This window comes from Nestor notabilis, unplaced genomic scaffold (assembly GCF_000696875.1).
Source record: "Nestor notabilis isolate BGI_N333 unplaced genomic scaffold, ASM69687v1 scaffold22822, whole genome shotgun sequence".
Lineage (NCBI taxonomy): Eukaryota > Metazoa > Chordata > Aves > Psittaciformes > Psittacidae > Nestor > Nestor notabilis.
This window is the reverse complement of record NW_009920012.1, coordinates 20,027-41,967: the sequence shown is the minus strand read 5'-3', so window position 1 is coordinate 41,967 and position 21,941 is coordinate 20,027. Positions and strand designations below refer to the sequence as shown.

The 21,941-nt window shown below is 40.6% G+C and overlaps 1 protein-coding gene across 1 annotated transcript; it reads left to right on the top strand.

The window, feature by feature from the left end:
• Positions 1 to 1,187: 1,187 nt before the first annotated feature.
• Positions 1,188 to 21,371, top strand: LOC104402593 (potassium voltage-gated channel subfamily H member 1; the record flags this gene model as incomplete). The annotated part of the gene is made up of 3 exons (XM_010010502.1): positions 1,188 to 1,319; positions 8,763 to 9,155; positions 20,942 to 21,371. Coding segments are annotated over exons 1-3 (955 nt in total), but the record flags the coding sequence as incomplete, so codon positions are not given.
• Between the last annotated feature and the right edge of the window lie 570 nt (positions 21,372 to 21,941).

Sequence of the window (21,941 nt, the reverse complement as noted above, 5' to 3'; positions counted from 1 at the left end):
TCAGTGCCCTGGAAGATCTTGTTCAATACTGGATCCATGTAGTTTATTTTTTTGTTCTCATCTCTCAAATTACCAAATATGTTCCTGCAAACTCCATCCAGATTTGATGTCAATCAAGGATATGTCCAAAATACTGGGCAGTATTCTAACCACTCATATTCCTGTAAGGATGGATACTTGCAGGCTAAGCTTCAGACTGCTCTTTAAAACCAGTCACTGGATCATAGTATCATTTCTTCTGGTGATAAACCCATCATGTGGAGGGGACTTTTTCCAGAGCCAGGTCCTCTTTAAGGACGGAATCTGCCAAGTGCTGAGCATCCTCACTTGAAGTAGGAGGTGAGACTGCTCAACAGTTCCCAGGTGGTGCTACCATTTGTCAAAACTGGGATTAAACACACTGATACTTTCATTTCAGAGTACCAAAAATACCCAGGTGTATACCCTGCCTGAGTTTCTCTTGTGGCAAAGTACTGCTTATAAAGGTTGTAGTTGAAACTAGCTCTTGTGACTGTCATTCAAGGTCTTCTATTTTGAGGGGTATTTGAAATGACTGTAAAAAATACTCTGAATTAAAATTCAGCATCTGACTTCTCTGCCAGAAGCTGCTAAATATTTTATTAGAGTTTGAGAAAATGTATTTGTGTATTTCTCCTTTTTGTTTAGAGGATAAAATTAATGATTTTGTTTTGCTTTGACTGCTCTGCTTTTTATTATCTTATGCATATTCCTCTGCTTATGCTAGGTCTGTGGCTGATACAACTGAGGCCAGATTAATTTCTCTTATAAGGATCTGTAATTTTCACTGTGTGTGATTCTAGTCCTACATCTTGTTTAGCCTGGAGTGTGTTCTGCAGTGCTGTGAGGTCCAGATCTGCCCACTGGATTTAACAGAAGATAACTGTAAAGTGGACATTTATCCTTACAAAAGATGCAGTTCATGTAGCAGCACTCTTGGCGAGCCATTGAATACTAAGGCACTGCAAGTCCTGGCTTTTTTTACCCTACCACCCTGACACCTATTTTGTGACTTGCTTTTAGCTGGTACTTGGTTAAATTATACTCCCTCATGGTCAGTATTAAAGCATTTAGCTCTGGTTTAAGTTTGTTTTTTCTCTTCTTTTTTTGAGAGACACTTCCTGTGATACACTTGCAGCTTTTTCTTGTGGTAACATGTATAATCTTGCATGTTTTCTCAAGGTTGGGGGAAGTTTGCCCGCCTGACCCGTGCCCTCACAAGCAGCCGGGGTGTGCTGCAGCAGCTTGCTCCCAGCGTGCAGAAAGGAGAGAACGTCCACAAGCATTCACGGCTCGCTGAGGTAACGTTTTCTTTCCCTGAGAGACCCTAAAGAAATGGGTTTAGCCCCTCTGGTATGTTGTCTTTGTGTCTGTCTCCCTTGCCCTGGGAATCTAGGCTGGTGGCAGGCATAGGAGCTCAGAACATGGCATGTGTGCTGTGAAATGTGTCCCATGACAGTGGAATGGAAGCAGGTGTCCAAAAGACTTCATGTAACCTAATTGTGGTGGTGTGTTCTGTATCTCAGCAAAGTATTATAATGCCATTATTACTGAAGTAATACTTTTTTGCTTAGTTTCTGTTCTTCTGAGAACCTTGATGTTGGTAGGATCTTGGACTATTCACTTGAGTAACACTGAGGTAAAAGAAACAGGCCAGTACGGAAGGAAATTCTGGAGAATCCTTGACATGGTTGTTCTCTGCATTCATTGATGTCTAGTTCTTCTTCAGTGGAATCCCTATCCTGCTTTACAAACTGGTTAAAATGTATGTTTGACTTACTGGTTTTATGGATGGAGTAGCTGTAAGATGCCACAAGCAACACTGTAGACAGATTAGGAGAATGAAACCTTGTGATTTAAGTAGTTTCTCAATGTTCTGAGTAAAGCACCGGGCAGAGGAGGCTCGGTGGAGTACTTAGGGCTGTAGGGCTTTCACCACGAGGGGGAGAGACTGTTCCAAGTTTCCTGTAGCTGTCTCCTGGGCCAGTAGCAGGGTCCCCCTGGTGTGAAAGCAGTTTAGGGGAAGTCTCAACACAGTGTTAGTGACAGCATGGCCATAGGACGTGGCACTCCTGTCTCATCTGTTGCTGTGAATGCTATGGCAGCAGCTGTAACTCTTTGTCAGTAATTCTTAATCTTCCTGTGTAGGTGGAGCTGTAAGCCACTGATGGCTTCCATGCAGTGTCTGTATAAACAGTGCTCTCTTAATTTTGCCCTGTTTACATCTTAGTTTCTATGCAAAATAAATAACTCCTGCCCAGCCCTGTACTGTTATCACATGTGACAATGAAATTCCCATGGACAGGACCTTACCTATTCAGTATTTAATGTAGATACACTCAAGAATGGGAGATTGATTTCTGCTGGAGGCACAGAAATAACAAATCATACTAGCATAGGGGGGCAGACATTCACATGGACACACTACTGTAGGAATACCATCTGATTATCCCATGTCCAACCTGAGGAATTTGGAATAGTCTCCCTCTTAATCCTACTCAAGACTTAGCATCAAATAATCCTTCCTTCTCTTGAGAGAAGTCTACCCTTAGTTCATGCTATAATATAGGCAGTAGAATGTAAGGCAAAGGGTCAGAGGTTATTCTGTTTGGCTTAGCAAACCTTAGTCTGGACCTAAGTTACTGCACATAACTGAAACTCCTTGCAAGCCACATGTGCTCAACAAGTCTTTGCAAGCATTCTAAGTGGCACAGGCAATTGATTCATTACAAATAATAAAGGGCAAGTGTATAGTTCACATGTCTGAAATGGGTTTCTTTAATTGCTGACTGAATATTGCAGTCATTAGTTTAAAAAGAACATTAGCCCCAACTGTGATATTAGGTACCTTGTTGTGTATCTGCCCTAATTTAACTTTAAGTTAATAGAACTACACTAGAGAAAAGCAGAGTGCAGATGATCATACAGACAGGCTCACTTTTCTCCCCTTGAAGATATCTGGGGTGCCAGGCTTCCTATTCTGGAAAGATCTGCTGGTAATATTGAACACGGGATCTCTAACTGCTCCCTGTTGTATTTTCAAAGCCTTTTTTTTTTCCTGCTTCATCTCTGCAGTAGTTTATTTAGAATCTTAAGTTCAAATTAACATCCATTCTCTTTCTTTTCCTACTTGCTGTGGCCTTGCGCATCCACCTTGTTTGTTTGAGGAGGCTCTTTGTTTGTTGGGATATTATTTGTGTCTATTTTAGTGCTTTATCACTTATTTTTGAATGTCTGAGGAGCCAGTAGTGTCCTAGAACCTGAGTGGGGCAAAGTGTTGAACAAATACAAACCAGGAGCTTGCCACAAAAGCTTACAATTTCTTTTGCCTTTTATAACGTGTTAGTTTAAGGAAGGTGTTAGTGACAAACCACTTTGGTTTATCTGCAGGTCGTGAGTAATACAGGCAGTGTCAAGCCTCAGCCTCTGGCTTTGCCAGTGTGTGTAGGTTTGTTTAGCCTGACTTCTCTAACAGCAGTCATATGAAAACTGCTTAAATTAATTAAGCAGTTAATGCAGGGTTGTTGGGGAACTCTGAGAGTACATCTTGCAAGAAGAGTGTGAAGTAATTTATTCATTTCTGTGGCTTTATCACCAAGGAGTTGACTGGAGGGACCATTCTTCCTGGTCACTGCATAGTGCATGTGTCATCTGCACCTGTGCTGTTAGCTGGTGTACTCTGTACATTGACCAGGCAGTTCTGGATAAACAAGATTGTGTCATGATCTAAAGAATGAAGTAAAAGCAGAAAAATGACAGTGGTGCTCAGCAGCACTGCTGAATAATGGAACTTCTGCCTTTTTTTTTTTTCTTAACTTTGTTTACCAGGGACTTATAACTGCCATTAAAATCTACTTCAAGTTGAGGCTTAGCACCTAGTCCTTGGCTTAGGAGCAATTTGTGTGGGTGCCTATGAAAACAAAAAGTAAGGGAGAGTGAGAGAAAGCAAATATGTGCAGTTGAACACACAAAAGGGAGAGATTAAGCTGAAAATGGATGATTGTGTGGTTTGGGTTTTTTTTTTCTTCCCAGTCCTTTAGTCTTAAAAATAAATCGCAACCACTTGTTGATGCGCTTTTACAAGCCCTGACTGGTGATGTGTTCACCAGTCTGTAACAAATCTAGGATAGCTTTTTCATTTTGTATGTTTAAAAAAACCCAAAACACAGCCTTGTGAAATTCATGATGAAATTTGTCATTTCTGCTCTTGAAATAATATTCTCTGGCTTTGGAGAGCTATTAAAACATCATGCATCATTACCACAAATAATAAATGCAGATAATACAGCTGTGGTGGCTGATGAATCATAAGTAATTGGAATAATACTTTCATTAATAACTCTCTGAAACAAATATTTCTTTTACTATGGTATAACTGCATAACAGGGAAGTATCTTCCAAACCCAGGGCTGTTTCAGTTATTTAGAGAAGAATAGTAATGAAAGATTTGTTCAGTGCACATGGGGGGAAGCTCAGCATATCGGTTTATATAATTGTGTACATTTTGTATTCATCTTTTGTGGGTTTTTTTTTCCTCTCCAGGAGAAGTACATTTACAAGCAGTTTGAATTCAGTTAGTTCATGTGGGTGGCTAACCACACCTGACTGCTTCAGCAGCCACTGTGTCTCAGGTTAGCACTACTTTCCCTAGAGGTTGGAGTGCAGCAAGAGCAGCTTGGAATAGGGCTTCTCTTTGATCTATCTGGCTTTGGTATATGGTACCAGGAGAGTGGGGCTTATAGCTCTTAATCTCCAGATAACCCAGGGGTAGTGTATATGTGTGTAGGATGGAATAGACTGTGTGGCAAAAAGTGGAGAGAAGAGCTCTCCTAGCTCCCAGTAGAGCAACCTGACAAACCCTAGGTCTTTAGCACAAAGCTCTGTGGACATCTTTTTGTTGGTCCTGTACAGCACTGGGTTCTCTTGTTGTGCCTAATGCTAAAAGCACATGCTTGTTCTCCAAGATAATTAACCTTCGTTACAGGTGTTTTTCTCTTCCTTCAACGAAAGGAGAATTTGGTGCCTTTGAAAGCTCTTGGCCTGCAGTCCAGGAGGCTGCAAGACTTTTGCCAGTATGTAAAGCAAGTTGCTTTTCCCAGGAGAAGTGGTGTGAGCTGTGACAATGCTCTTCTATCTCAAGCTGGACATCTCATCTGGACAGGGTGCTGGGACATCTAGTCTTGGTTGTGCTTTGCCTAGAAGGGTTGGACGAGATCATCCTTGAGGTCCCTTCCAACCTGGTGTTCTGTGGTTCAAGCTGTGAAACGACAGTTCATATCTCTACCAGTGCAAGCAAGATGGAGTGGTTTTACAAGGTGTGCTTTAGTGATGTAATGAGAGGGAGCCAGGGCTGGAACTTGCCACCCCCACCCAAACAAGAGATGGGAGATGCCTCAGGTTTGCTGCAGGTGGCTTTCCCCCTGCTGTGAGTGATTGATATCCCTATGTCATCCCTCTCCTGCCCTGTCCCTGCCCCTCCATTCAAGAACAGAAGCTGCGTGGAGACCTCGGAGCAGCTTCCAGTGTCTGAAGGGGGCTACAAGGATGCTGCAGAGGGACTCTGCATCAGGGACTGGAGCGACAGGACAAGGGGTGATGGGTTCAAACTGAACCGGGGAAGTTCAGGTTAGAGCTAAGGCAGAAGCTCTTCCCTGTGAGGGTGCTGAGGCGCTGGCACAGGGTGCCCAGAGAAGTTGTGGTTGCCCCATCCCTGGCAGTGTTCAAGGCCAAGTTGGACAGAGCCTTGGTGACATGGTCTAGGGTGAGGCATCCCTGCCTATGGCAGGGAGTTGGAATTGGATGAGTTTAAGGTTCTTTCCAACCCAAACCATTCTGTGATTCATACCCACAGTGCTGGTGCACAGCCTTCCACTGGAGACAGCTAAAGCCATGGCCCCTGGTCACTTGAGCCAGCCACTGCTGGAGCTTAACCAGAGACTCCAAGGTGGTAATGGAAATCCAAAAGACTTATTAATAAGGTCCCTAGGCATTCAGGTAGCTTAGAGTACATTTACTTTCTAAATAAAAAAGGAAGAAGACATCAATCTTTTGATTTTCCTGTGCTGTAGCCCTGGAATGTCAAACAAGCTGAGGAGAGTGCTTTGTACTTGGTGATGGCATTTTAAAACACTGAAGCAGCAAAGTTGTTTGTTTTCTTAATGAGTTGAAACTAGAAGTCTGTTTTGCTCTGCATTCAGTTCAGTTTTACATCCCTGCAGTTCTACTGGCCTCGCTGTAAGTTCTTTTTTTGATTTACAGCAAAATAATGGACACCATAATTTAGCCCCTTCTTTATTACCCAAAAGAGATTGTTCTTGCCTTTGTTTGTGTTATTCAGGTATATGGGAATACGTTAGTACATTTTCCAGTAACTTTAGTTTGGATGATGCAAGATTTCCACAAGTTCTTGGAGTACCAAGAGACCACTGGTGGCCAAAATGGAGTGCATGATACAATTCTCAGTCTAGAACTGATGTATGTATGTGTAAGAATCAATCCGAATAGAACTAAGAGGATTTTTTTGTTCAGTGTTTCATGGTTGAGGTTCCTGTGCTGATTGAAATGGTTACCAAAATGTCTGACTTCTTCATATTATATCAGAAGCTAAATAAAATAAGCTCTAGGAGCCATGTGGTTGCAAAAGAAGCAATTATGTGTTCACCCTGCATTTAAGGGATGATACAATCTCCCCACGCTAGTAAAATCTCAGCATTCGAGCTGAAATCCAGTTAACTGGCTGAAAATGTTGCTACATGATAGAAAGTGCTTGGTTTTGGTGATGAGTTACTCCAGTGAATGAATGTTGCAGAGGACTCTCCTTGCCCAGTGAAGCATATTTCAGGCTTAGGATTGTATGTTAGAGCTGCTACTCATGCAAATCCTCATACAAACCAGTAGCAGCTCAGTGCTTCCCACTTCTGTCCTGTGCTGCTTCCAGCTCCTCTCAAAAGGCAACTTCTAACATTTTTATTTTGCTTTCTTTTTCTTCTTTTTCTTCTTCTTGTAGCATGGAGAACCTGTGTGAAACAGGGTCAGGAGTGGCAGAGTACTTAGTATTGCAGTAGACATGTCTGAGTCCTTGTTTGGTCTGCAGGGGTTCTTCTTAGAGGAAAAGGTTCCTCGGTGAAACGAAAATACTAAGTTCTTTTGTCTTCAAACTGTTGATGCCTCTGTGCTAATGCGCAGGTCTCTGAGCAGGTCATGCTGCTTCTCTTCTGGAGAACATACTGGGCTTAAAGTCAGCAGGCTTGTACTTCCCATTGTCATTACACATGTGCAAGGGACTGTGATCTGAAAGTGTCTGACCCCCGCTGTGCACAAGAGTAAGTGATTATGTGAGATTCAAAGCATCAGGGAACTTGATCTGAGTCTGTTTTGTCCAAGTAGGAGTCTTGTAGCTGATTGTTTTCTGTAGTCCCCTTGGCTCAATCTGCTGCAAAAAAAAGCCCACCAGTTCACAGAAAAAGAATAGCAGAAAGCACTCAGAAAAGCCTGCAGATAAAAATCCCTGTCTAAATAATTGACGTTTAAAAAGCTGAGATAAGGAGCATGAAAGGAAGACATCCTCCTATTATAGCTGTATTGTCTGATCTTCTCCCGGAGAAGGTGGCCATTTAATTTCCTTCTCTGCTCCCAACTGCTCTGAACTACTTGTAAATAAATGTGAGAAAGGAACCATGCTCCTGAAGAGTTCTCACAGGTTCTGAGAGTCTGGCATTTAGCAAACACACCCCACTTGAGCAAATCTCTGTCTTCTTTTCAGTTTTCATCCATAACTCACCCAGAGTAAATTTCATCTTAAAATGTAATTTATTTGCAGACAGGCCCTTCATGTTGGTTTCCCCCTCATGTATATCCATAGCTATAAACAAACTCATTCATGTCCATTGGCATGTAAAAGAAACTTTAGTTCCCAAGGATTAAATGTACACTCTTTGCACTAGTGTGCAGAACTGGGGAGACAGTAGACTTAAAATGGGCAGCATTGATCAAGATTGCTGTTACGCAGAACACTTGGAGCTGTGCCCAGGTTCAGGTCCAGCGTTTAAAACACATGCTGACAGATGATCTTCTGCTGATTACAGCCTTTATGAATTCAGACCTAACTGCATTGTGCCTCAACTGCGCACCATCAGATAGTGAAAACACTGATTTTTCTCTCAGTGACAAATTAAGGTTCAAAATGGGTTTATTGAATCTAATGATAGTTACTATGGGCTTTGGTTCTGTGCGGCCCAGAGAAGAGGAACAATGACCTGTGCATTCATGATAGATTGTATTATAAGACTGTTTCAGGTACAGTATAATGAAGAGTTAAATAGACAGTGTGGAAAAACAGAGTGGTCCAGTGATCCCAGTGCTGGACTGGAACTCAGAAGTTGTGGTATTGTTCCTGGTTTTGCCACTGATTTCTCTTTGCAACTGCCTTTCTGCCCATCATTTATCTGTCTCCTTTATTTAGACTGCTGAAGGAGCTGCCTCTGGATGTCTCGGAGACCCAGGACATAGGCTTAGTGTCAAAAAGTAACTAATGGCATTAAAAGAAACAACTGGTCTTAGGTTGATGCTGATTTGTTTAACAGAATACTTATCCTGGCTTGCTTAGCATTTGGTGGTGATAAGAAGAGTTAATGGGCCTGTATTTTAATCAACTGCTATACTGAGCTTGAGAATCTACAGTGTGAAAAATAGCATCAATACATTAAGCATATTTTCTTTTTCTTCTGAAATCTCTGTGACTACAGGTATTGCAGCTGGGCTCGGAAATCCTCCCACAGTACAAACAAGAGGCACCAAAGACTCCACCACATATCATTTTGCATTATTGTGTTTTCAAGACTACCTGGGACTGGATCATCTTGATTTTAACCTTCTACACTGCTATTTTGGTCCCTTACAACGTCTCCTTTAAAACCAAACAGAACAATGTGGCATGGCTGGTTGTCGACAGCATTGTAGATGTCATTTTTTTGGTGGACATTGTGCTTAATTTCCATACCACCTTTGTGGGGCCAGCAGGAGAGGTGATCTCTGACCCAAAGCTCATTCGCATGAATTACCTGAAGACCTGGTTTGTGATCGATCTGCTCTCATGCTTGCCATATGATGTCATCAATGCATTTGAGAACGTTGATGAGGTCAGTATACGAGTTCCACCCATTAATTATTACTTCATGGTTGGGGGGAGCTGGGGGAGAGAAGAAAGAAATGGATGCTTTGAAATATAGTTAATTTGTGTACATATGTCTCTAGTAGCTGCCCTCAGCACATCTAGAAGTTTGCTTACAAGTCCTAGCCAGAAGGGTCCATCTTTACCTGCACTGGGAGAGGCTGAGGTTTTTGGTGGCAGAAATCCGTGTTTATTTTCCTTCATTCTCTAGTCTCAGCATTCAGGAGGACAGGCAGAAGCAGAACCTCTGTACAGCACTGGGGAGAACTGCTTCATCTGACCTCCCATGAGTAGCTTGAACTGCTGTGTCAGAATAGTTTCCTAGGGCAGGATTCTCTTGCTTTCAGGGCTGACCAAACAGGGTATGTCTGCTAATGGCAATTCTTCACATGAACAATTGGAAAGTGAAATTCCCTTTTCTCAGCTGCTTTTGATACAGTGTAACAGGTGGCAAAGAGGCAGGCAGTGACTCACTAGATCTTCCTAGACCACCACAAAGTACTGTGTGGGTATCTGGTGATCCATGCAGCACCGTTTGGCAACAGTTGTTTAAGGAGAAAGGTGAAGTGATTCAAGATGCTATTTTGATGCTTGTTAGGTAATTCTATAATTAGACAAAAGGATAAGGAGAAATTTGGAAATCTAACTGCTTAATTCTTGCTCATTTCTTTGGGAACAGGACACAAGTCAGCAAAAGAACTAACATTTAGGCACTTAAAACCACAGTACCACCCTGGTTTAGCTGCCTATTCTCCTACTGGATCAGGCTGCCAAGAAAAAATTCCTAGTCTAAATATATTCAGATTCCACACCTAAATAGTTCAGAGGGTTAATGAATTGTTAAGAAAATCTTAAGCAGGATTCCAGCAGTCCAGTTTCTAATTACGTATTATGAAATCTCTGCCATCAACTCATTATGTGTCTCTGTGTATCTGTGACACATACTAACCCTGGGATACATACATCAGTGCTTAGTATTTAAGTTTTAGTCTTTAATTTAAATAAAATTTAATTTTTAGGAGTTCCTTTAAAATGTGCCCATGTTATAAAGGACAAACATAAACCCACATTACTTCTATAAAAGTATACTGCCTACTTTTTTTTTTATCTCATTTATGGTTTATAAAGTATTTTTCTCAATGACTTGAGGACAAGTAGGCAAACTATTGAATGTAGTTGAAAAACCATGGTATTATTTGGTATTTCATTCCCTAGAGAGGTTTTCTTTTTATATAAAGCTACAGACTGAAATAACACAAATGAGATGAAGCAAAAAAGCCTTGTGAGACTTGTCCTTAAATATTTGTTTGTCAAAAGGGCCCAGCCTGCATATTACTTTGCCATGGCACTGATAAAGCAATGGAAGGAGTGGCTGTTTTGTCAGTTGCTGACATTTAGACTGAAAGAGTAAAAAGAAAGCAGGGGGTGGGAGTCAGAGGAAGCTTTTCTCACCCACTGCAGATACTGCAGATAGTAGCAACCTGCTCTGCTGATGATTTTGCTGGAGGAACACTTCCTAACTCAAGACTGGTGATGTTACCTACAGAACACCCTGAGGAAAACGTCTGCACCAGTGCCTGTGACAGCCCTTGTGCTGAGCACAGGCACTATCAGGCTCATGGTAGCAATTCTCCATCTCGGTTCTCCATCTCAGTGTTTCCTTGTAACAATGAGAAGCTGATTGGTACTTCAGGTTTCCTATGGCTCTTCAACAGTCTCCATCAGTGTACAGTGTTAGTTTTAGTTATTCTAGCTGTCATGCCCAGGGAAGAAGAAACATTTTTCTTGATGCTATCCTTTCAAGAGTGTTCATCTCTTTTTCCCCTAGTGGGTTCTGACATTTAGCTGGTATAAATCATTGCAGAGTCATTAGAGCAGAGTTTCCACTGGTGTAAATTGCTGGACTACTGTTTAAGGGCTCATAGACTGCTTTACGCTACCTGAGGGGTTTGGCAGCAATGCCAGCACCAGTAACACAGTGCGCGCCTCTGGTGGGTTAGGGCAGGATATGCTGATCACTGTTTCATGAGCTGGCTGTCAAGAGAAAGGTGATCTTTTATTAAAGAAGATTAAAGGGGAAAGTGCCACATTCAAGGAATCTTCAAAGTAGGAAGTCTTTGCCTTGTATCTTTTTCTCTGGTGTGGAGAGTATTCCCTTGTGGGTCAACTCCCTTTCTTCTGAACTTGCTCGTTTGATTTTTACCTGTCTCTCGCCCCAGGTTACATGCCATATTACTTCACAGTTGGATTAATTTCGCTGTGAGGCTTTTGCTTCTCAAGTCACAAGTAGCCAAACTTGGATTGTTATCTGTGTGTCACTTTGATTCTGCTAAAGGGAATTCCCTTAGAGCCAGGAGACTAGAGTTAGTAGGTGGCTGTGGCTGCTGTGGGGCTTTTTGGTTTAGTCCTAAAGTGAATACTCTTCCACAAAAAATTGCAGGTATTAAATGCTACCCGGTGTCAACATGGTGGTAAAATGAGATGAAGGATATGAATTGCTATTTTCCTGTGTTGATGTTTTCCGTATATGATGTTAAACAGGAGGAAATGGAATCCTGGCTTAGTCGCAGTCCCTGTAGCAAGGGGGGACTGGGGCAGGTGGAAGCTCACTGCTGCTTCTGCCTGCTGTCGTCCTCTGTTAAAAGGAACATCCCTGAAGACACTGAGGGTGTTATGGAGGAACTGACTTGACAAGTCAATTTGTTTTTAAAAATAGTGTAATTACTGTGGTGGAGACTAATTGATTTGTGAGGGACATGGGACCTGAAGAAGTAAAAAGCTGTGTGTAGGGGGTGTGGAGGCTCTTTTGGCTCTGGGTCATTTGGAAACTGTCGCATCACTTAGCTCTTGGTAGATTAACAGTGAAACCATTTTTGTCGTCTTTAAAGTGATCCAGCAATATAAGATTAATTCTAATACCTGAAACTAGAGTTGATCAAGCAGATCCTCATTTTAAAATATTTTGATACTGGATTTTTTATTCTATTTTGAAGTCACTTTTTGTTTTGCAATTTACTTCGTTATTCCACTAGAAGATCTAACGGAAAATATTTTCTTGACACAAAATTGAGTGTGACTTCTGTGTTTTTTAAGGCAATTTCATAATTCTTTGGGTTTGTTGCAGCTTGGAACACAAGTATATTTTCAGTTAACATCTTTTAATATAATTGAAATTCCAGTTTCCTCTCTGCATGATTGAGAATATTTTTGTCCACAACACTAATTTGAATTCATTAAATAGTAATCAATACAACTATTAATAACTACAATTAATACAAGAGACACTTAAGGATGAATAGCCACATTCTACAGATCAAAGAGGAAAGGAAAAGCATTAATGTTTTTATTCAAGGCCATAGAACTAAATATGAGAATGTATGAAGCTTCTGATCTCAAGTGCTGTGCTCAAAGACAGCAGAGATACTCGGGCATGAACAGATTCAGCAAAGGAAGGAAAAACAGCCGTAGAGAAATTCCCATTGTTACCTAAATGCAAGGAGTTACCAGTGTTTCTCCTGGCTTTTTTACATGGGAAGCTAATTATGCAGTTTAATGTGAATTACTTTCTTGACCTGCCATAAAACTGCAAGAAAAGAAAATCTGGCACTGATTGATGAATCAATTTAATGCTAGGCTTAAACTTTCTACTGTTAAGACAATACATCATTGTGTAGTTTGAGTAGGAAAAGAAAATATTGGTCAAAAGTTTACACAGCCTTTAAAACGTGGTATTAATCTCTTTTGAATCTGAATGATTACAATAAGATTTGTCAGTAATGGTTTTACAGTAATTAGCATTATTTCTCACTTAAGGAAATGCCACCTACTTTGGGGAATAATGTTATCTTTTTGTGTTCAGACATTAATCAGATTTAATAAAAACCAGGCTTAAGGAGAATTCCACAATTTTTTTTGCCAAGAACAGTGCAATTTAAGACTTTGAATTCCAAAGGCAAGCTGAAGCATATTTTTGCAGTGTCAGCTTGAGCAATTTTATACTGTGGTTTTCAGCTGTAACACCATAAGATATAATTTATATTGGAAAAAATTTGACTTATTACATGTGACACTCTTCTTGTGAAATTTCATGGTAGGAGTGGAATCCAGTCATGTCACCACCATATAAATCTCTGGCATAGGGAGTTTGTAATAGTACTTGCTGTCTGTATTTGAACAGAACACTGTGATCAATTGTTGGCTGATGCCAAAGTGAGAACTATATATCACTCTTATTAGTTGAGGTGCAAGAGAAATAGAGGCATAGTAAAAGATCATCAGGAAAGATATATTTAATCTAAATGATGTAGTGTTCACTTAAGTGGATGAATAAGAGAGAAGCTAGAGTATAGGCAAAGAAGTTACACAGCACTGAAAGGACAAAATTTATGATGATAAAAAATCCCAGAAGTAATAGAAGAAAGTAATAGAAGAACTAATAGAAGTAATATAGAAGTAATGGAAGAAAATTAAGCTACTTAGTGCTAAGTGAGCATGGTGGAGCTGGAAAGTAAACAGTGAGTTGAGGGGAAAAAATGAATGTGTTGCTGGTCAGATTGTTGGCAACTCTCTGAGGCAGTACTTTTGCAATAGATTAATTTAAGCCTTGTTAGTGGAATAATCTCATGCTAATACAAATTAGCTATCTAGGAATTACTGAAGTAGCTATGCTGAAAAGCATGCAACCACCCTAAGCTTGTTTTACCATTCCCTTGCAATAAGGGACGGGGGAATAAATTATCACGTTTACAGTTTTATGGAATAAATAGGGGCCTAGAAATAAAGATTTTGGGTTAGATGAATTTCGCAATCTGGAAAATATAATTTTTAAAGTCTTTTCAACTGTGAACAGCTGTATGATACGAGATCTGTTTGAAACAGAGTATAGTTCACCACTCTTACTGGGATCTGTCCAATTAGGCAATGCTGTGTTTTGCATGTGAGTCTATTGATAAATATGGAAATGAATGAACATTTTTGCTTTGGCTAATTAAAATTAAAGGAGATTCTTGGGATATCGTGGACTGCCAGGCTATAAACCAGGTAGGCAAAGGAGCCTGTTCACAATCTTTTCAGGATTTAATTCAGGGTGTCTCTATTCTTTGTCTACTCCCCCGCTACCCTTTTTTCCCCCAGTCAAATCTGAGTTTCTCTAACCTTCCTCCTTAAAACCCCAACACCCATGCTAATAATGAAGTGCCTCCTTTATGTCAACCTTTGAAGGGGCAGGCTGCCTTTTCCCCCTAAATCCTCTGTTTTCCAAATTGTGTTGGTGTTGTATATAGGCACTACAGAGCTCCACGCAGGGTTAAATTCTCTCCTCTGCTGTAAACCTGCTTAAGGTGTTTAGATCATTTATATTTGGCTTGCTTCCCTGGTCTTGCCCAGGTTCATACACCTTGGCTCAGACACATCTATGCTGTCTGCTGATGGATAGCCACTTCCAAAAGAATACCAGAGGGGAATGTATGCTGCGTTCCTGTCCAACACCTACTCTGTAGGTTCTGCTGTGGCTGTTAAGATGCCAACTCCTCTTCTGCACTACTGATGTTCAGATTAGTCTTTTTGCTAAGTCACAGATAAGTAAGGGTGTTACTGGGTTTCAGGGCTACTTCTTCAAGCTTTGAAAAGCATGACCTGATTTATCTTACTGTTGGAAGAGAGAATAGTAGTCTGCATAAGCTATTCTATCTGTATAAGGCTAAAAGAATTTAAATGCTGAATTCCATTTTCAGCAATAGTGTATGGTGATAGCCTTTGTCCAAGAAGGAGAGCTAATTGAATATATTAGATTCTGAATTACTTCAGAAAGCTGCTGTTACAGTGATACTTGCACTGCATATAAAGGGAAGCATGTTTCGGAGTCAGGGATCAGTTACTCTGTTCTTTTTTCCCTCTTTCAGCGTACTTGTATCGATCTGAGGCAGAAAGTCAGATGAGACAGCAAAGGGTATTTATTTGAGTAGCTAAATGGTTGCTTTATAGTCTATTTCATATTGGGGATGGGATTAGAATAGGAAAGATGTAGTGGTATGAAATGCCAGTAGCACTAAATCTTATTTGGGTATTTGCCTCTTCAAGATAAGTGAAAAGCTGCTTTGAATCAGAAGCATTGGGAAGCAGATTGCTGTCTGTCAGGAGCAGAGTTTTTACTTGATACTATGGAAAGTGGGATTTCTTTAGATTACTTACATGTTCTCTTTATCCTCCTTCCTATAACTTCCTCTCAAAGTTAATAAAAAAAAGAAGAGTTTTGTTTTCCTGGATTTTTTGGGCTTTGATTGTGCATGTGTGTGTGAGACAAGCATGGGCACAGCTTCACAAATGAAAAATGAGTCTTTCCATCTCTTCTCACCCCCTGTGCTCTTATCCATGAATTATTGCTGTTTCTCCTTTGATTCCAATGAAGTTTGCAGATGTCTGACTAAAATAAGCTTTGTGAGTCTAGAGGTCTGCTTTCTTCAGTGCTGAAAAACCACAGCAGCAACCAGAGGGTTTTGATATTGATTTTGACCTGTGTGGATAACGTTATCTCATCTGTTGGTTGCTAAATATGGCAATCGGTAGGAAAGGTCATGTTCTCAGGCCTAATGAAGAAAATCAGAAGAGGCAAATAACAGAAATGAGGAGTCCTAACGATGGCCTGACAGGGTGCCATGTCACTGCAGATAGGCAGAGCCAGATTCAGGATCACAGAGAAAGCGGTACTGGCCATGGCTCTTGCCTCGCTTCTGGTAGTGATACATTCGGTTCGTTGCCTTCCTTTTTTGGATAAATAATTAACTTATTTTTTTGTTCTGTTTCATTCTCATTCTCTTAATGGTTAGCTTTTAGTCTCCTGCATTTCCCTGTAATTGACATGAAGCCTGAACTTCACAAGTTCCATATGAGAGGAAAGTGCTGGAAAACTTACAACAGATTTGTGCTAGTACTGAATATTTCTCTTTTTAAAAATAGATAGTAAGAAGGAAGTAAATCATATTTCCTTTGAGCAGAGAGACAATCCTAATGCTTGGGTTAAGTGTATTTTCTATCTGTATAAGTGGAAAGTAAATAAAGGCCTAAAAAGTGAATATTGTGATGCAGATTGAATTGGTTACTAAAGTGGGAGTGCTGCTACAGCTGAAGGAGGTGTGGTAGAAGTTGCATTTCAGTTCTTCATCCTACGTCTTTTTTGGAAGGCAAAATGGGTTCTCGCTTGTTTCGAAGGGCTGTAGTTAATTTTTATTACTGGTTCTGAAACAATTTGTATTTTGTTTTTTCTAGGTGGAATTTTAGTATTGGATGAATTGAGTTGAATATAATTTTGCATAGCAAATCAACAGCAGCAAGTGTTTTTTATATGTACAGCATTAGCACTGCAGTGTCCACTGTCACTGATCGTGGGGAACATAACACAAGTAACTACTAATTACTCTGCTTACAGCCCTTACGTTTTCAAAACACTTCACAAAGTACTTCATCACAGTGTCTCTTCTCCATCTCTTTCTATTGATATGGAAGTAATGGCACAAATCTTCTGTTCTTAAGTGCAAAGCTAGAGCCAAAACATGGATATCATGGATCCTCTGTTTGGAAAGGAGATGACTTACATGGCTGAGATTCCAGTGTGAGACAAGGGGTGCTGACAGTAGACCAGGTCTTGCAGAAAACAAGGAGATAAGAAAAAGATCTGTGTAAATGTGCCCGGTATCTAGTGAGTAGGTCTAATGACACGTTACACATGGCAGTTTACTTCTGGCACTGTTTCATGGGCAGACTTACGAAGCATTCTCATTGCATATAAAATGTGGGTCCTGCTTTCCTCTAGGACTGAGGCTGCTCTGTTTTTCTGTTCAGTCTGAGGTGCAGTTCCACTCTGCAAAGATTGCATAGGAGGAGAGGAAGGGGGAGTGGTTGTATTTTAATGGCTTTTGACATTCAAGTTTGCTCCATCAGCAAATACAGAGTTATTTCTTCTGGCTTTCAGTGCTTTGAGCTTGCCCTTTGGTTTGGAGGAGACTCACTACAGACTTTCCTGTTTTTATGCATCAGCCATTACTGGCAATGAGAGTAAACCTGCCAACCTGTTAAATACTTCTCAACAACTGTATGCGGGTATCAGCGGTAGAATCTTTATTTAGTGTCATTCATTTAAGTTTATGGGAAATTAGGCATTTTCTGCCAGGTTTGACCAAGTACTGCAGATTTAAGTGTTGCACACAAGTTCTCTCTGTAATAAAGTAGAGTTTAAAAAATGTACTGTTTGTCTACCCTGGTCATGTAACAGGTTTCTTAGCCTCTGCATACCCTCAGGGGAAGGTTTCTGTTGAATAGAGTACTAGTAGATGGAACTGTGTCTGAGCAAATCAGGCAATGGTAGAATTTTGTGGGATATTACTTAGTCTTGCCCGCTCCCTGACTGCCACACAGATCGCAGAATCATAGAATCACAGAATGGTTTGGGTTGGAAAGGACCTTACGATCATCCAGTGCCAACCCCCTGCCATGGGCAGGGACACCTCACACTTGACCATATCACCTAAGGCTCTGTCCAACCTGGCCAGGGATGGGGCAGCCACAGCTTCTCTGGGCACCCTGTGCCACCACCTCAGCACCCTCACAGGGAAGAGCTTCTGCCTTAGATCTAACTTGAACTTCCCCTGTTTCAGTTTGAACCCATCACCCCTTGTGCTATTGCTACAGTCACTGATAAAGGACAAGGAGTAGTGGGTTTAAAAGGTATTCCTTATGGTGGTTCTTTAGAGCAGAGCATCTGAGGCTGCCTCTTTGGGACCTGCAGTGCAGTTTCTGGCTCTGTGAACTGAGGCTCCTACTTACTTTGGGCAGAAGGAGCTCTGGATGTCTCTTAATCTGTCTCTCAAAGGTTGTAGGAGTGGCAGAGCTAAGAGGGTGGGACACACATCAAGAAGAGTAAATTGAGTTCAGGCTTTTATGCATGACATCATGCTGCCATCTGTATGATAAAGGTATAAAAATAATCTACACTGATAAGAGCATGAAAATGGACAGTAATCTAAAAGTACAGTTCTATTTTGGAAAGTGGCAATCTAAAAATGTCAATTTTGAATCCAGCAGATCTATTCTTGTATTAAAATATTACTTGCTAAATTTAGTGTCAGAGTACTGGTTTAAAGTATTGGAGAATGATCAGATTTTTCTCTACTGTATCAGCTTTGAACAGTCTATTAAGTTTCCATTGTTTATACCCATTTGAAATTCTGTCACTTAGTCATTTTGGAGACTTACATGAATAATTATTTCCCTGGGCCTGTTCTTCCTCTTGATATTGATCCATTTAGAACAGACAAATCCTTTCCTCTGAGTAAATCAAATAGAAAATACTGTTAATGGTGAAAAAAAAAAGGTTTGTTTGTTTTCTTTACAAAGCTGCTTCTGAACTTTTAGCCTCTTTATTGACAATGCATCAGGTGAAATATTGTGTCTAATCTGCATCTTAAATGCATCCTTTCAACACAACCAAATCAAGTTTGTATTTTCTGTAAATAAGCAAGTTCTTTTTGTACAAAAGCCCTACTTCTCTCTACCCCTGGCCAGAATTTGTAGACTCACGTTCTCCCAAATGATGCAGTTTTATTACATTTTAAATGTTTTTACAAAATTTCTTGGGTTTTGGAATTTCACAAGTGAAATGAGGAGAAGCAGCAAAGCAGTTTGCCTGAAATGTTTGAAATCTGATTCAAATGATCTCTTTTGCAGTCCCATTTTTCATACCCAAATTCTTCTGTGATTCCCCCCCCCCCCCCCCCCCAGTTATTTCTAATTCTTTTTTTTTCAATTAAGAATTAAACAAATTCCAACCTTTTAAGTCCTTTGTGAATCTTCCAGCTTCGAGACTAAAGCCAAAAGCAGACCTTTGCTGGAGACCTCTCAAAATATAGAACATGATTGTTCTGCTGTTAACATTTGCAAAGAGGAAGGCGAGAAATGAGCATTGGTCCTGAGGAAACGGGTCAGAGGCTGTGTTGTAATGTCAGAATGTGGATTTTTAGAGTCCAGAGACCATCCATCTTGTCACTTATGGACTTTCATATCCAGTTCTAAAATACGGTTATCATGTTACAGTTTGTTGTGTTTTCCTCTTTGCTTTTCCTCTCCATACTGAGTTGAGCATTCAGAAGTACCTGCTTTCCCTCCTCTGGAAATGAAGGCCTTTGCCTTCTGCGTCATATTCTCTGCCTTGGCATCAAGGCTTTGCTCCACTGCTCGCAAAACAGACCTGGCTGTGGAATGAATGGGAAAGGGAAATTAAATTGGTCCTTTGTGAAGGAAATTTTGCATCAGTGACTTGAAATGTTTTGTCTAGACAAGCATTGGAAAAACAGATCACTTGGTCTCTTCCAGATCTCCCCAAATCTATGATTTAAAGCAAGGCTGCTCTTTTTGTTCTTCCTTTTTTATTCTCCTCCCCCTGGCTGTGTTAGATCCTGTCCAAATACTTAATATGAATTGATAGTGTGTTCCCAGGTAACAAATTACATCTGTCTCCGAAAATGAGCCAATGTAATCATGACAAATTCATGAAATAAAGGGGAAATACATTGCTGCAGTCCTGGGGAACATGAGTCAATATGCTTTATGTAATTATTTAATAAAACATCTCTTCTAGTGCATTGAACCAGCCTAAGATACTGAATCAGTCATATTTAGGAATAAATAAACTTCCAGTAAAAGCTGGTGACCAGAAGTATGCAATTATGTGTTTTCAGAGATACTCATTAAACCAGTCTGCTTAAGTTTCAATCAGACTTCTATATATGAAACAGTCTTGATAAGAGGGAGTAGGGAAAAGAAAGAATTTTTATGAAAGGCTATTCAGATCTTCTCATGCCCTAAATGGCTTTGAATTTTTTGGTTTAATTTATTATGCATGGAATTGCAAATCTGTCTAAAAGTTCATAATCCCAAATCCTGCATGCTGGTTTAATTCTGCTTTCTGGGAGCCATGGTAGTACCAGCATAGAAATACTACATTGATACCAAAGCTGTCGTAAGAAGAATATGATGTGGGGATTAGGCAGTGAAATATTTGAACTTAGTTAAGCTTTGTGTAGTCCATGTGAGAAATGTCAGAAGACTGATTATCAGCGCGTGAATTCTTACATATGAAAATAAAGTCCTAGGCAATGTCCTATTACACTGAAAAATCACAAGTTACCAGGCACTTCCAGTGGGTTTTGGGCTTCTTGATTTATCTTCCTGGTATGTCTGAGCTAAATACTCAAACTGATTTACATCTGAGACATGAGAGGATGTGTGTTGCCCAGGATCATAAGTAACTAGTCTGTGACTCCAGATGCTGGAGTGAATTCAGTAAGTGTCTGGTTATGTTCCTCTCAGCATTAGATTTGCATGGTTTAATGATCAGTGACTTCCACATTTATTTTTCAGTCAGCCTAAAATAGCATCAGGATCCTCAGGGATGGTCTACTTGCACAACTGGATGTGCAATAAACAGCCTGTCATTTGAAGGCTTTACAAATGTCTTTGTAGGCCTATTCAAATAATCTGAAAGTGGAGTTGAGAGAACAACCCACAAAATGTTAGTGGATGAGAACAAGAGTGCGTATATCCCTCCCTGAGAAGGGCCACTAACCTTTTCATGTGTCAGTCTCTCAGGTGTTATCTGATGACCATCTATTTGTTATAGATCCCCTCGTGTCACTGGAAATTGCAGTTATGGGTGCTATTGCTTTAATATTAGATTCTAATGGTCACTGTGCTTTGTCCTTCTAGGGCATCAGTAGCCTCTTCAGTTCACTTAAAGTGGTCAGGCTGCTTCGGCTGGGTCGCGTGGCTCGGAAGTTGGACCACTACATTGAATACGGAGCAGCAGTCCTGGTCCTGCTGGTGTGCGTGTTTGGTCTCGCAGCGCACTGGTTGGCCTGCATTTGGTACAGCATAGGAGACTATGAAGTTATCGATGAGGATACAAACACGATCCGAACTGAGAGCTGGCTCTATCAGCTGGGGATGTCAATAGGAACACCTTACCGCTTTAACACATCAGGCTTTGGGAAATGGGAAGGTGGGCCAAGCAAGGATTCAGTCTACATCTCCTCGTTGTACTTTACAATGACCAGCCTCACCAGTGTTGGATTTGGGAACATCGCTCCGACAACAGATGGGGAGAAGATCTTTGCTGTTGCCATGATGATGATTGGCTGTAAGTATTTGAGGTTCTGTCCCTCACACACAGTGTCAACTTGCTGTGTGTCTTGAATACTGATATCATAAGAACATCTGGAATCATGTCAAACATTATGCAGCTTAAAGTGTTTTTGGTGGCAGTATAGGTATTTCTTACTGGTTAATTTTAAGATTACAGGTTGGAGGATTGCTGTGACTAGCAAAAATTCAGTCAGTTTTTGGGCAATATTCTGTCAATATCCTTTCAATATTCTCTTGTAAGTAAACTGTAAAATGTGTAAAGCCTGAAGTGTTAAAAATTAATGGACCATGGTGGGCACAGACAACCTTTGTGCCTCCATTTGTTATGTGGCAAAATCTTTATATGTCTGAGAGCTGTACATGTTGGACAAGTGAGTTGGCGAGTGAGAAAAGGTCCAGGAGCACACTGTAAGGGAGAGAGAACAGTAGCACTCCAGAGGCCGGAAACTCCACTTTGGGCTGAGCGTGCAGTCAGATGCTAAAGCAACTGGGATGATACTGGCCTTGGGCACCTCTGGCTTGCATTCCCTTGTCACGAAGGATTCATATTGCCAAGCTGTCCAGC